This window comes from Phascolarctos cinereus, unplaced genomic scaffold (assembly GCF_003287225.1).
Source record: "Phascolarctos cinereus isolate Bilbo 61053 unplaced genomic scaffold, phaCin_HiC Scaffold_2;HRSCAF=192, whole genome shotgun sequence".
NCBI classification, from domain to species: Eukaryota; Metazoa; Chordata; class Mammalia; order Diprotodontia; family Phascolarctidae; genus Phascolarctos; species Phascolarctos cinereus.
Window position 1 is genome coordinate 218,864,456 of NW_027555625.1, and position 13,321 is coordinate 218,877,776.

Consider the following 13,321-nt stretch of genomic DNA (forward strand, 5'->3'; position numbering starts at 1 on the left):
CTGTGAAAATGTTATATCTTGTTCCATAGCAATAATCTACCACCTCTCTGCTGAGTGGTGTGAGGTATGCATCATTAGTCAAGATCAGTCATGGCACTCAATTTGTTCGGAATACTTCCAGTGTAGTTGAAGCCTTTATACCTTGATAGGATCTACATGTTTTTTGCAGGTAGGATTTGAACCCAGATTTTCTTGACTCTAAGGTCAACATTCCACCTACCCTACTACACAGCCTACTACACTGGTGAAGCTTTGGCAAGTTTTTCAAGCCTAGTATGTAAAGACGACCCTGGATTCAGAAAGACCGAGCCAATACAGGTCCTTCCAAACTGAAAAAGCTTCAGCTATGGACTGGGTAGTGGACTTTTGGTCTGTTATTCAAAGATAGCACTAGCTAATTTCAAAGACATGTTATAGCCATCAGAAAAATGATACCAGGCAATGAGTTTTTGAAGGAGTGGAGGAGTTCCGTTCTGTGTTAGTGAAGAAAGTGCCTACAACAATGAAATAGTGGCTCTTTAGCATTATTGGAGAAATGTAACATGGTACAATGGAAGAGGCATTGTCTGTGGAGTCAGGAAGACCTAAATTAAAATCTGGCCTCAGACACTTACTAGCTGTGTGACCCTGAGCAAGTCACCTAACCTCCATCTGTTTCAGTTTCAGTTTCCCATCTGTAAAAATGGGGATAATAATAGCATTTATCTTACAGGGATGTTGTGAGAATCAAATGAGTTAACATATATAAAGTTCTTTGCAAACCGTAAAGTGATATATAAATGTTATCATTAATTTTTATTACTACATTTAGACAGCATTCTGCATTCTCTCTTCAGTTCCCTCATTCCCTTTTCCTGACAGTGGTAGTTTAAGAGATAATAATAATAATAACAACAACAATAATAACTCTGATTTATATAATGTTTTGTATGGGAATGTTTTCTTCATAGCAGCTCTGCCAAGTAGGGAAATATGAATATTCCAGTTTTTCAAATGAAGAAATCAAAGCTGAGGAAGCAAAGTAACTAGCCAAAAGTCAAATTTAGGATTAGAAAGGACCTGAAAGCCATTTAGTCCAAGCTCCTAATTTTTTTTTTTTTTACAGATAAGGACATTGAGGCCAAGAGATGCTACGTGACCTTCTCAAGGTTATGCAGGTCGAGCACAGCAAAGCCTAGACACACACTGTTCTTCAGAGGCCCACAGTTACTAAGTACCGGAAATGTGAATTCCAGGCCAGGTCTCCTCGAAGTCTGAGTCAGAGATGTACTGGAGCCAGCTGGTACCGGCTAGCAAGAGCTGATTGTTTAATTTTCGTTGTGAACATTTATACTTTTGAAATGGGCAAAGGCTATAAATCAGGGTTTGATTTGTTGTGGGTTTTTTTAAATTGTCTAAACTTAAGGAAGTGATGGAAAAAAGTTAATAATTCAGATTAAACTTAAAAGTATACTGTATGCACATTCCCCTTCCCCCTACCCCCAAAAGGTGATTACTAAACATTTATCTGCACACTCCTGCTGTTGCCTCCCAAACACAGGTACCTTCAGAGCAGGGCCTTGAGCACAGAACTCTGGCTGGGAAGGACTCTTTATGAAAGGTAATATCTCCTATAGTTTTAGGTGCTTTTCTATCCATTTTTGCTTTTAAATTCCTGTTAGGCCCTAGGCTCTAAGGTTCACAGTGAAACATCTAGGCTTTTTGAGAGGGTACAGAAACTTCTTCAGATATCCCCCAGCCAGACTTCAATGATAGCAGAGGTTCTCTCAGGATTTTAAATATGGGCCTCATAGCCTGCAAAAGGCTGTGCTGGTTAATATGAATTAAACTGGTTCCTTCCCTATGTAGAGACCACCCTATAGTCATCACTATCCAAGTGCTAAGGATACAAATTAAAAAAAAAAAGGAAACAGTCCCTGTGAGCCCTCAAGGAGCTTACAATCTAATGGGGGAATACAAAACACAAAAGGAGGCTGAGAAGGAGGGAGGAATACCCAACACACAGTGGACAAGTCGGTTGGAGAAGTCTCAGTACAGTGGAACCAGGGGAGAAACGAAATGAAGAAATGTCTGAGCTGAGATCTCTCCTTAAATGGAGATCTAGAGTTCATAACTCCACCCCCCTCCAGTCAGAGAGACTGAGAGTAGCGATGAGGTGGAGTCCCAAGGCTGAGGAGATCTTGCAGGATGTCGAGGTAATCCCAATAATCAATCATCTTTCCTGGACGTGGTGAAGTGGGTCAGAGAAATCCCAAGACAGTGCAGCCAGGTGAGAAACGAGATGTCTGATCTGAGGTCTCCTCTGGCATTGGGGTACGATAAAGTCCTCCCTTTTACCCCCAACTTAGGGTTAATTGAGTGGACCTCAATTTAGGCAAGAGACATGTAATTTTTGTGTACCCCTGATTTGTTGGATTGAAAGCCAATCAGAGGCTTCCCATGTCATCCTGAAGGATTCTTCAGCTAGAGGCACATTCCAGCCATCTCCTTGATCTTCCATCTAACCCTTGCTACCCCAACCAGTGGAATTCCTGAGCCGAGTCCTTGAGTAACAATCTGCTCAGCTTTGTAATCACCACCCTGGAGTCACGCTGTCTGGATTCTGGAGTCAACCAGTTGCCAACTCACATTGTCAATTCTATCTACCAGACCCCAGACAGCACTTCATATCCCATCCAACCATACATCCCAGCCATCTGCCCATTATGACTCCTCTCCTACTCCGCCCTTTCCGTCTTTCCTGCTTTGTACCTCTTGTTCTGGGAAGAATAGTCAAATGAACACTAGCATGGCTCCTTGAGAGGGCATGCCAATTGATTCCTGTATGGCTCCATTCATTGTCCCTGTGAATTCTCAGACCTTCCTTGGCCATCGCTCCTTTATATGTGTCAGTTCCCCCTACTAAAATGTAAGTTCCCTGAGGTCAGGAACTGTTTTGCACTTAGCACAATTCTTGACACATAGAAAGTGCTTAATAAATGTTTTTCATTCATTCAAAGCTCTGTATCAGGTTAATCTAAGAGTAGGGAGGCTCTTTTGCCTTTATTTTTAAAAAAAAATTTGTCTTTGATTTTAAATGGCTCGCAAAGTGGTGATTTCAGGAGACCTAGCCCCAGAATGCTGATGCTGTTCCCTGAGGATTCCAGTGGTCACCAGACATTGAAATTAATGATCTGGATGTTGGCAAGGGATGGGTGAGGTACAGAGAACCCTGGGGGAGTGCCTTTGGGGGAGGAGTTTGATATGAGATAGTTCCAGTGGGAGATGATGCTTAAAAGACTCTGGACACAAGGTTTATAGGGCTCTCTTCCCTCCTGGAGCATCTCTCGGGCCTCCACACCATCACCAGCACCACGCCAGCCACGAAGCTGGCAACAGCAGCCAGCAGCACGGCCCAGTAGGGAACCCTGGAGGACTTGTCGGTTTCCTGTGGAAACAGCCCACTATTCCTCAAGGTATAGAAGTAGGGGTTATCCTGTGAAATGAGCATATAGTAGGGTTCAGAGGATTAGGAGTTCACAAGAATAGCTATCAATCAATTGATTAACATTTGTTTAATCGAAAAGTATTTATTGAGAGCTTACTCTGTGCCTGGCATTGGACTAAAAACACTGAACCTAGACAAACAAAAGGGAAAGTCCTTCCCTTAAATGAGCTTGTAATCTACCCTGGGGAGAGAACATCTACATATAAAAGGGCGGGCAAGCCAGCTTGATTGGAACAGCAAGAAGTCCTGAGGGAGTGATATGGAATGGCATAGGGCAGGCAGCCCAAATCCACACCATCCCTTGGACCAACACCTTCTCTATTAGACTCGGGTGGAGATCCCTAGGGCTCTGACCCCTCCCACCCAAGTCCCGTGAGCAGCAGCACCCTATACCCAGACCACTAGCCCTGATTCCAGCCTGATCATCATCCAGGGAACAACCCTTTTGGAGATTTGACCTGGCAAGAGGTTGAATCTCCAGCCTCTGTAGATGCTATAGCCCCTGCCTCTTCAGCAGTCAGGGCTACTGAACACCGAGAAAAGGTCCTAACACCATTAAGTGGTTTAACACCAGAAACCGATATGGTTTTATCAACCAGACTGACATCAGTCCTGCAGTCAAAATCTCATACTTGTGTTCTCTCCCTGCTCTTGGCGCTCAGTGATTTTGTCTTGTTTTTCTATTTGTATCTCCGGCATTTTGCATAATGCTTTGTACATAATGCATGCTTAATAAGGGCTTTTTTTCATTCATTCATTCATTCATTCATTCATTCATTCATGCCCAAGGATCAAAGTGGACTTGAGAAAATGGATGATACAGCCCAACTGGAATAGTAACTGCTTAGTAAATACTGAATTGAAATAAGTTATAAAACTAGAGATAAAGACCCTGAAGATGGGGGAGATTGGGAATGGAGGTGGTCTTCTTGCTCCATGCACATAATTCTCCTTTTGACCCTGTTCTTGGTAGCTCTGCTCCCTAAATATCTAAAGAACAAAAGCACTGATCTCCAGCTATCTGCCTGCTCTGGGGACACTCACTTGCTTGGCTGGATAAGAGTGAGGATCACAGAATCATAGGATTTAGAACTGGAAGGGACTTGAGAAGCCATCTAGGCTAACCTCATTTTACAGAGGAGGAAACTGAGACCCAGGGAGGTCAAGTGACTTGCCCAAGGTCAAATCAGGGGAAGAGGGGAAAGATTAGGGAAGGGAGGATGGAAGAGGAGGACAATTAAGTAAGGAGGAGGGCAGAATCCCAGCTGCATATCTCTGAGTCACCTGTTGGATGCTGCCTTACTGGTCACCATTAGCTGCTCCTTGCAGCAATTAGTGGTTCACAAGGGTATTTCTTCTGCCTAACACTTCTTTCCAAATGCCTCAGTTAAACTATAGTAAGTTTAGCCTTTTCACCCTATGGCCCCAAGAAGTTTCAGTAGCTGTTTGTAACCTATGATGTGTTTTTTCCCCTTGTGGGGTGGTGGTGGTAGTAATAAATTAGTTTATTTCTAATCTCCTCGGGGGAGAGAAGAAAGACAAGTAGGCCCTCATTCCCATATGCCCTATCTCATCCATACCTTCATAGGATCATTGATGGAGCTAGAAGGAACCTTAGAGAACATTTAATCCAAACTTATTTTACAGATAAGGAAACTGAGTCTCTCCTGTCCTCTTTGCTGCAGATACTTCTTAAGGTCTTTAGTAAGAAAAGACAGAGCTGGTCAGCCAAGGTTTGGAGTGAGGAGGGCTTTCAGGAGTGGGTATGGTAATGGTGGCAGGTGTGTATAAGTGTGTGTGTGTGTGTGTGTGTGTGTGAGATAGCTCAGGGACAGCAGCCTGGTATAGCAGATAGAATGCTGGATTTGAGCCAGGAGGACCTGAGTTCAAATTCTGCCTCACATAGTCACTAAATGTGTGACCCTGAGCAAGTGACTTCCTCTCTGCCTTAGCTTCCTCACCAATAATTTGAGAAGATGAGACTAGAGGATGTCTAAGGTTCCTCCCAGGTTTAATCTATGAACCCACAATAAGTCCTGCTCTGGCTAGGTTCTTCATATTCAACCTTCCCTCAGTGAAATCCCAGGACTGCAGGAAGTAGCATTAGGAGTTTGGGGGAAGGGCAGTCTTTATTTCCTTGTTCTCTTTCCCCCCCTCTCCCATTCGATCATCAGTAACAAAGCTCTTTGCCTTGGAATCTCTAAGTACTTTCCATCCAGACTTTCCTTTTAAAGTGCATTAAAAGTATCGCCTCTTCTTGACTCCCTCCTCTGAAAGCATGGGGAAACAGAAGCTGTAATGGGGAAAGGAACGTGCTGACAGTGAAGGTGACAGGAAGTGGGTGATTCCAAGGGAGCTCAGCCAAAGGTCCGTGCACCTCTGCTACAAGCTGCTGTTCCAGTCCCTCAACTCTGGAATTCAACATAGCTACTGAGATTTTTCAAGGTTTGAGAGTGGAAGCTCCAGGTGAGGACCTTGCTCATGCTCAACCCATCAATCAATCAATCAACAAACATCTATTAAGCCCTACTATGTGTCAGGCCTTGACATGAGACCTGACATGTAGGTGCTAGGGATACAGAGGATAGCCTGCAGCAGAGTCCTAACCTTTTTTTTTTTTTTGAGATGGGGAACCCTTGGGCAGTCTAGGGAAATCTATGGACCTCTTCTCAGAATAACGTTTTTAAAATGAACAAAATAAAGTACATGCAGTTACAAAGGCAATTAATTATGATTTGATATAGTTAATAAATTTTTTTTTAAAGTTTCTGGACCAAGGTTAAGAAGGCCTGGATTTATGGTTTATCAAGAGTCTAACCAAAGAGCCTTTGGTCACTTGGAACTGAAAACCCTTCCCCCATTGGACAGACAGTAAAGAAAGATGATGTCACACAGGGAGGTGGGATGTGGGGAGGGAATGGGGGGGCAATGAGAGCTGGATGGACTTTTACTTACAGATGTTGGACACCTGACTTTTGTCCGGCTGTAGGTAAAGTTGTTGTAGTTCTGCTTCTGGCCTACTGGTTCCAACTGAAACAGAGCACAAAGAAAGTGGATCCTACTGACTTCACTTATCCCCAGAGCTGCCTGACTTAGAGGCCCACCATACATACTTTCTTCTGCCTCTGATAGACTGGGAAGAAATTGATAGAGTGGCAGAAGTGTTAGAGGAACTCAAACAATATAACACTCAAACTCTTACATTTTGAGAGAATTCCTGGAAACCAGTCCATCAACTCCACATCATCCTTGCATGAAAATAAAACTAAGTGTGAGGAGTCACTTTCAGTGTGGTGGTAGAGGAATAAAAGTCAGTTCCCTGCTTTGCTTTGCCCCTCTCAGAGAGAAGCAGATTTTTCTTCTATAGGTCAGAGGGCTTGGTAGACTGGTCTTGGAATCAGAAGACGTAAGTTCAAAACCTGGTTCTACCACTAAGTAACTGTGTGACCACAGGGAAATCATGCATTCTCTCTGGACTTCAGTGTCCTCATCTTCAAAATGGAAACAATCACACTGGCATTAATTACTTCACAGCATTGTTGCAAGAAAAATGTTATATAAAATAAGTTATCAAATTATCCATATCAAAATTTTAATTGTGTGTGTGTGTGTGTGTGTGTGTGTGTGTGTGTGTGGTAGTAATGAACTGGGAACAAAGTAGTTGCCTATCCATTTGACATACGAATGTAATGGTATATTGCTGAGTTCTAAAAAATGATAACTATGAAAAATTCAGAGAAGCTTGGAGAAGTCTTCTATAAACTGATGCAGAGTGAAGTAAACAGAATCAGGGAAACTATACACAATGACTAAAGCCATGTAAAAAAACAAAAAAAGAACAATGCAACAATGAAAATGATGAAATTGAATGCTGTGTAATTATAATGACCAATCTTGTCTTCAGAGAAGAAATGAGGAAATGCAACTTCCTCCTGTCTTTGCAGATGTGGAGGGCTGTGGCTGTGGAACAGTTCACATGCTGTCAGACTTGGTTGATGTGTGGGCGAGTTTACTAAACTTTTTCTTTTCTCTTCCTTTTCCATTACAAGAGATAGTTTGACGGTGTGGGTGAGAAGAAAGCTATAATTGGAAATGATGGTAATGTAAAAGATATCAGTGAAATTTAAATCTTAAAAGTGAGTTATTATTATAGAAAGATAACATCAAGGCAGTGGGGGAGAGGGTAGAGAATGGGGGAAACCACTCAGAGGGACATGAAGAACAGACTAGCTAGAGCTATAGCTTAAGAAATTATCACTGATGTTGATGATTGTGGTGAAAGGACTATGCTGATGAAGCTTTGATGTACTTCAGTTTCTCCACCTTTAAAATGGGGATAACAGCTCCTTATCACCTTGAAGTGCTCAGTGTTAGACAACTACCGTTACTGAGGGACTAAGGGAGTTAATGATCATACTTTATGTATATATGTATGGTCCTTAAAGAAAAAAAAAACTTCCTCAAAGCACTTTTCCCATCTGTTATTTCCATTTACCTTTCCCCAAATCCAGTTGAAGTAGGCATTTCAGGGCAAATCTCCTATTATTTTTCCTTACATAGAATCTTACAGTTGGAAGGGACTTCAGAGGTCATGTAGTTTACCCCCTACCTTAACCCTGAGCCTTTTTCACAAGATCCCCAACAACTGATCATGCAGGGACCACTTGAGCACCTCAGGGGACCCCCTGAGTGAGCTGCTGCTTCTTCTGGATGGTTCTAACTGGTAGGGAATTTTTCCTTACTTTAAACCAAAAGCAAATCTGACTCCAGTTCTAAATCACAGCCTTTCAAATGCTTGAAGAGGCTTTTGTGCCTCCCCGTCCCCCACTCTTCTCTTCTCCAGGCAAATGATTCCCAGTTCCTTCAGCCAATCTTTGGATGGCATGATCTCCTGTTCTCCCACCATTCTGGTTGCCTTCCTCTGGATTCACTCTAGGTTGTCAGTGTCCTTAAAGACTTGCAATTAGAACTGATCCCAGCTATGGTTTGATCAGGGCAGAGTTCAGCAGGACTATTCCCCGCCCCCCACCTTCTTTTCTGGACATTCTATTTCTCTTAGGACAAACAATGACTTCAACAATTTTTCTTAATGTAGTCTTAAGATCTTGTTAGTGTTTTGGCAGCCACAGATCATACTTTATAATTCCCTAAAACCTTAGATCTTTTTCTTTCCTTTTTTTTTTTTAACATGAACTGTTTGTTGTTATTCAGTCATTTTCCAGTCATGTCCGACTGTGGCCCCATTTGGGCTTTTCTTGGTAGAGATACTGGAGTGTTTGCTATTTTCTTCTCCAGCTCATTTTACAGATGAGGAACTAAGACAAGCAGGGTTAAGTGACTTACCCAGGGTCAAACAGTTAGTGTCTGGGCCAGATTTGAACTCATGAAGATGACTCTTCCTGACTTCATGACCCAACACTCTATCCACTGTGCCACCTGCCATACCCCCTCTAGCTACATTTCTTCCATCTTGTATTTAATACAATTGTTCTTTTTTTAAAGCCAAGTGTAGGATTCTACATTGATCTAGATTAAATTCCATTTTATCATAAATATAAATATGTAAGTAAGTTTCCAAAAGCTATCCTTCCACTAGGGTATAGTCATAGAAAGAAAGGGGCAGGAAACAAAGACAATGAAGTATTAATGTTTTATATAGATTGCAAAGATACTTTTTCACCATGTTATTACTTTCTGAATTATAAAGAAATCTCCCTAATGGAACTGGAAGGGAAGCTTTGGCTAACTAGCCAAAGACTGGCCATTTTCCATGGTGGCCTTTAAAAAAACTAAGCTTGCCAATCCTAGAGTTAGTTGAGCTTAGTGTGACCGTTGCCAGAGAGAAACAGTGAAGGGAAGGGGAGTTCTCTCATCTCCCCTGCTTCGATGACCATAGAGTCTTTAAGTGGAAGTACTCTCTCAAAATAAGACATTGTATCCAGAGGTGGGGTGTGTGTGTGTGTGTGTGTGTGTATGAGAGAGAGAAGAAGAAGAAGAAGAAGAAGAAGAAGAAGAAGAAGAAGAAGAAGAGAAGAAGAAGAAGAAGAAGAAGAAGAAGAAGAAGAAGAAGATGCAGCTGCTGCTGCTGCTGCTGCTGCTGCTGGATGAGGGAGGGAGGGGTCAGAGAGAGAGAAAAGAAGAAGGAGGAGGAGGAGGGAGGGATGGAGGGAATGAGAGAGAGGAGAGAGAGAGGGAGAGAGAGAGAGAGAGAGAGAGAGAGAGAGAGAGAGAGAGAGAGAGAGAGAGAGAGAGAGAGAGAATTGAACTTGTTGGCAGGGCAGAGCAGGAAGCAGATTCTCTAGTGGTGGTAGGGAAGAGAGCCAACTTTGTATCCAAGGGAGAATTAGCCCTGGTAGCTGAGCCATAGAGAGGAACAGGTCCAGGAATTGATGAATGGTTCATGCAGCAGAGATACTGTGCCCAGTGGGAATAGCATAAGGACACCAGCAGGGTGCTGGTAAATATTTAAGAATCACTATGTTATTACTTTCTGAACCAACATACACACACACACACACACACACACACAAACATACACACATACACATATATACATATATACACACACACAATTGACTAATACACACACGCACACATATGCATGATATACTTTAAAGTTTAATCTGCATCATTAACCTTTCCTCCATCACCTTCCTAAGTCTAGATGACCAGCAAAGCAATAAATCAAGCCCCAATTTGTAGAGTTTGATAATTTCCAAGGTGAAATGCTTACCCTGAAAATTTAACCATCAGCTGGTTTGAGGTAGCTCCAGCACACTCCTGGCAATATACTCTAAGTTTCTGTTCACTCTTCCCACTGATGCCATGTGCATTTGTGGGAGAGTGTACCCCAGGTTTATGAAAGGCAGATATTTTATACCTTCTCTTCTTACTGTCCCATCTTAGTAAATGTTTCTGCTTCCAACTAATTGTGTCTACTGGATGACTATTAGATGTAAGGTCTTTACTGGTGGAGGGTGGGGTTGTGAGCTATAGTTTTAGGTGCATGTGTAACTTTCCAAGGTAGGTGCTATTAGTATCCCCATTTTACAGATGAAGAGACTACGGCAGACTGAGACTAAGTGACTTTCCCATAGTCATATAGCTAGTAAGTATCTGAGGTCATATTAGAACTTGGGTCTCACTGACTTCAAGGCCAAGTGACTCTGTCCACTGTGCCATAGAACATTAACAACAAGGCAGAAGTTATAGATTCTAAAGAGAAGATGATAGAGTCGATACATCATTGCCACACTGTGGTACACCAGGAGCATAAACCAATAATTGAAATGATGCTATAGACTGGCATGATAATTATTAGACACAAATTCAAGGGGTAAATTTGGGTTATTCTAGAATGAAGGAATTTGATGTTACTTTAGCTTTGTAAAAAGAGAGAAATGTGGCATATTGGAAACAGTATCAATCTAGCTGTCCAGAGGCCTGAGAATCTAGAAGACCTTGGTTTTTTACAGAGGGAGTGTGGAGAAAATGCTGGACATGGAGTGAGAAGAAGCCCAAGTTGGACTCAGATACTTAATAGCTGTGTGACCACAGGCAAGTTAAACTTTTCACCTCAGTTTCTCATCTATAAAATAAAGATAATAATGCCTGTGATAGCTGCATCATAGGGTTGCCAGGTCTCATTATTATTATAGTTCCATCTTTTCCTTCAAAGAGTTTCTTGACCTTGAGTAAACCACTTCATTTCTCTGGCTCTCAGTTTCTTTATCTGTAAAATGAGGTGTTTGGGCTAGATAGAGACCAAGTTTCTTTCTGACTTTATGAAACTCTTATAAAGCATATGGCTTCTACCTAAACTAATCTACTTACTCAGTGCCATCCCAATTAAGCTACCAACAATTATTTTTAGCAAGGTAGGAAAAACAATAACAAAATTCATTTGGAAGAACAAAAGGTCAAGAACATCAAAGGAATAAATGTTAAAAAATGTAAAGAAAAGTCTAGCAGTTCCAGATCTTAAACTGCATTATAAGGTAGAGATTATCAGAACTATCTGCTACTAGCTAAGAAACAGAATGGTGGTTCAATGGAACAGAGTAGATGGATAGTACACAATCGTAAATGATTATAATAATCTTGTGTTCAACAAACACAAAGATCTAAACTTCTGGGATAAGAACTCCCTATTTGGTAAAAATTACTGGAAAAGCTAGAAAGCAGTCTGGAAGAAACTAGGTATAGACCAATAAATATCTTATGCCATTTGCCATGTTAAGGTCAGAATGGATATATGACCTATGCATAAAGGGAGATATCATAAATTAATTAGAGAAGCATGGAACATATTACCTATAAGACTTATGGATAAGAGAAGAATTTATGGATAAACAAGAGATAGAGAGCACTGTGGGATATAAAATGGATAATTCTGATTACATTAAACTGAAAAGGTTTTGTATAAATAAAACCAATACAGCCAAGATTAGAAGGAAAGAAGAAAGTTGGAGAAAAAATTTTACGACCACTTTCTTGGGTAAAGGCCTCATATCTGAAGTATATAGAGAATAGCATCAACTTTATAAGAATATGAATCATTTCCCAATGGATAAATGGTCAAAGGATATGAATAGGCAATTTTTGGAGGAAGAAATCAAAACTATATACAGTCACATAAAAATGCTCTAAATCATTATTGATTAGAGAAATGCACATTAAAACGGCTCTGAGATATCATTTCATACCTATCAGGTTGGCTAAAATGATAGAAGGGAAAATGACAAATGCTGGAGGGGATGTGGAAAAATTGGGTCACTAATACACTGTTGGTGAAACTGTGATGATCCATTTTGGAGAGCAATTTGGAATTATGTCCAAGAATTATTGAACTATGTATACTCTTTGACCCAGCAATACTACTATTAGGTCTGTTTCCCAAGGTGAACAGGGAAAAAGGGAAAGAACTTATATGTTCTAAAATATTTATAGCAGCTCTCTTGGTGGTGGCCAAGAACTGGAAATTTCCATCAACTGGGGAATGTCTAAACAAGTTGTAATATTTGCTTCTGATGGAATGCTACTGTGCCAAAAGAAATGATGAGCTGGTTGGTTTTAGAAAAACATGGAAAGACTTGCATGAAATAACACAAAATGAAACAAGCGTAATCAAAACAATGCTGTAAATAGTAACAGAAATATCATTTGAAGAGTCACTTGTGAATAACACTAGGCCGTTCTGAGTAATATGATCATTCACATCAACTACAAAGGACTTACGAAGGGAAATGCCATCCACCTCTAGAGAAAGAACTGATATATGGAAGTATGTATTGTACAGTTCCACATATATTTGATATGAAGTGTTGGCCTTCTCTAATGCAGGGTTGGGAGGAAGGGAGGGAGACAGCTCGTAACTCAAAATGTTACAATAAATTAAAAAGAAATTTTTAAAAAAATAAAGCATGTGGCATTCAGCAGGAGGGGCATGGGGGGTGACATACAAGCAAGGAGAGAGCACCGAGTAGTTTGCAAGATTCCATCATGTTATCTCTGGGCAGATCTTGAATGAAAACATTCAGCTTTATCTTCTTTTCCAAAAGTAAGAAAATAGGTGGGGGAAATATATTCTCCTGGTGAAAGAAAGGCTATGTCCTAGCCCTGTAATGCAAGGTCCTTGATGGATTAGGTCTGGAGATAATAGAAGAACTCGCATTCACGTAATGGTTTGAAGTTTACAAAGAGCTTTCCTGCCTACCTCTGAGCCCAACAAGGTGAAAATGTCAGGATTATTATCTTAGTTTTCTAGATGAAAACCAAGAGGTTTAAAAATGTGCCCATGGGCACAGAGCAAATAAATCTCAGATTCAATATACT

The 13,321-nt window shown here is 41.1% G+C and overlaps 1 protein-coding gene across 1 annotated transcript in view; it reads right to left on the reverse strand.

Moving 5' to 3' along the window:
• Positions 1-1,820: 1,820 nt before the first annotated feature.
• The window catches only part of PLB1 (phospholipase B1), a 201,375-nt gene continuing 189,874 nt past the window's right edge, over positions 1,821-13,321 (reverse strand). The window contains exons 58-59 of the mRNA XM_020983774.2: positions 6,443-6,517; positions 1,821-3,475 (exon numbers count right to left, since the gene is read on the reverse strand). Of these exons, the coding sequence (XP_020839433.2) occupies positions 3,272-3,475; positions 6,443-6,517 (279 nt within the window). The 3' untranslated portion in view covers positions 1,821-3,271. The remainder of the gene's footprint in view (positions 3,476-6,442; positions 6,518-13,321) is intronic.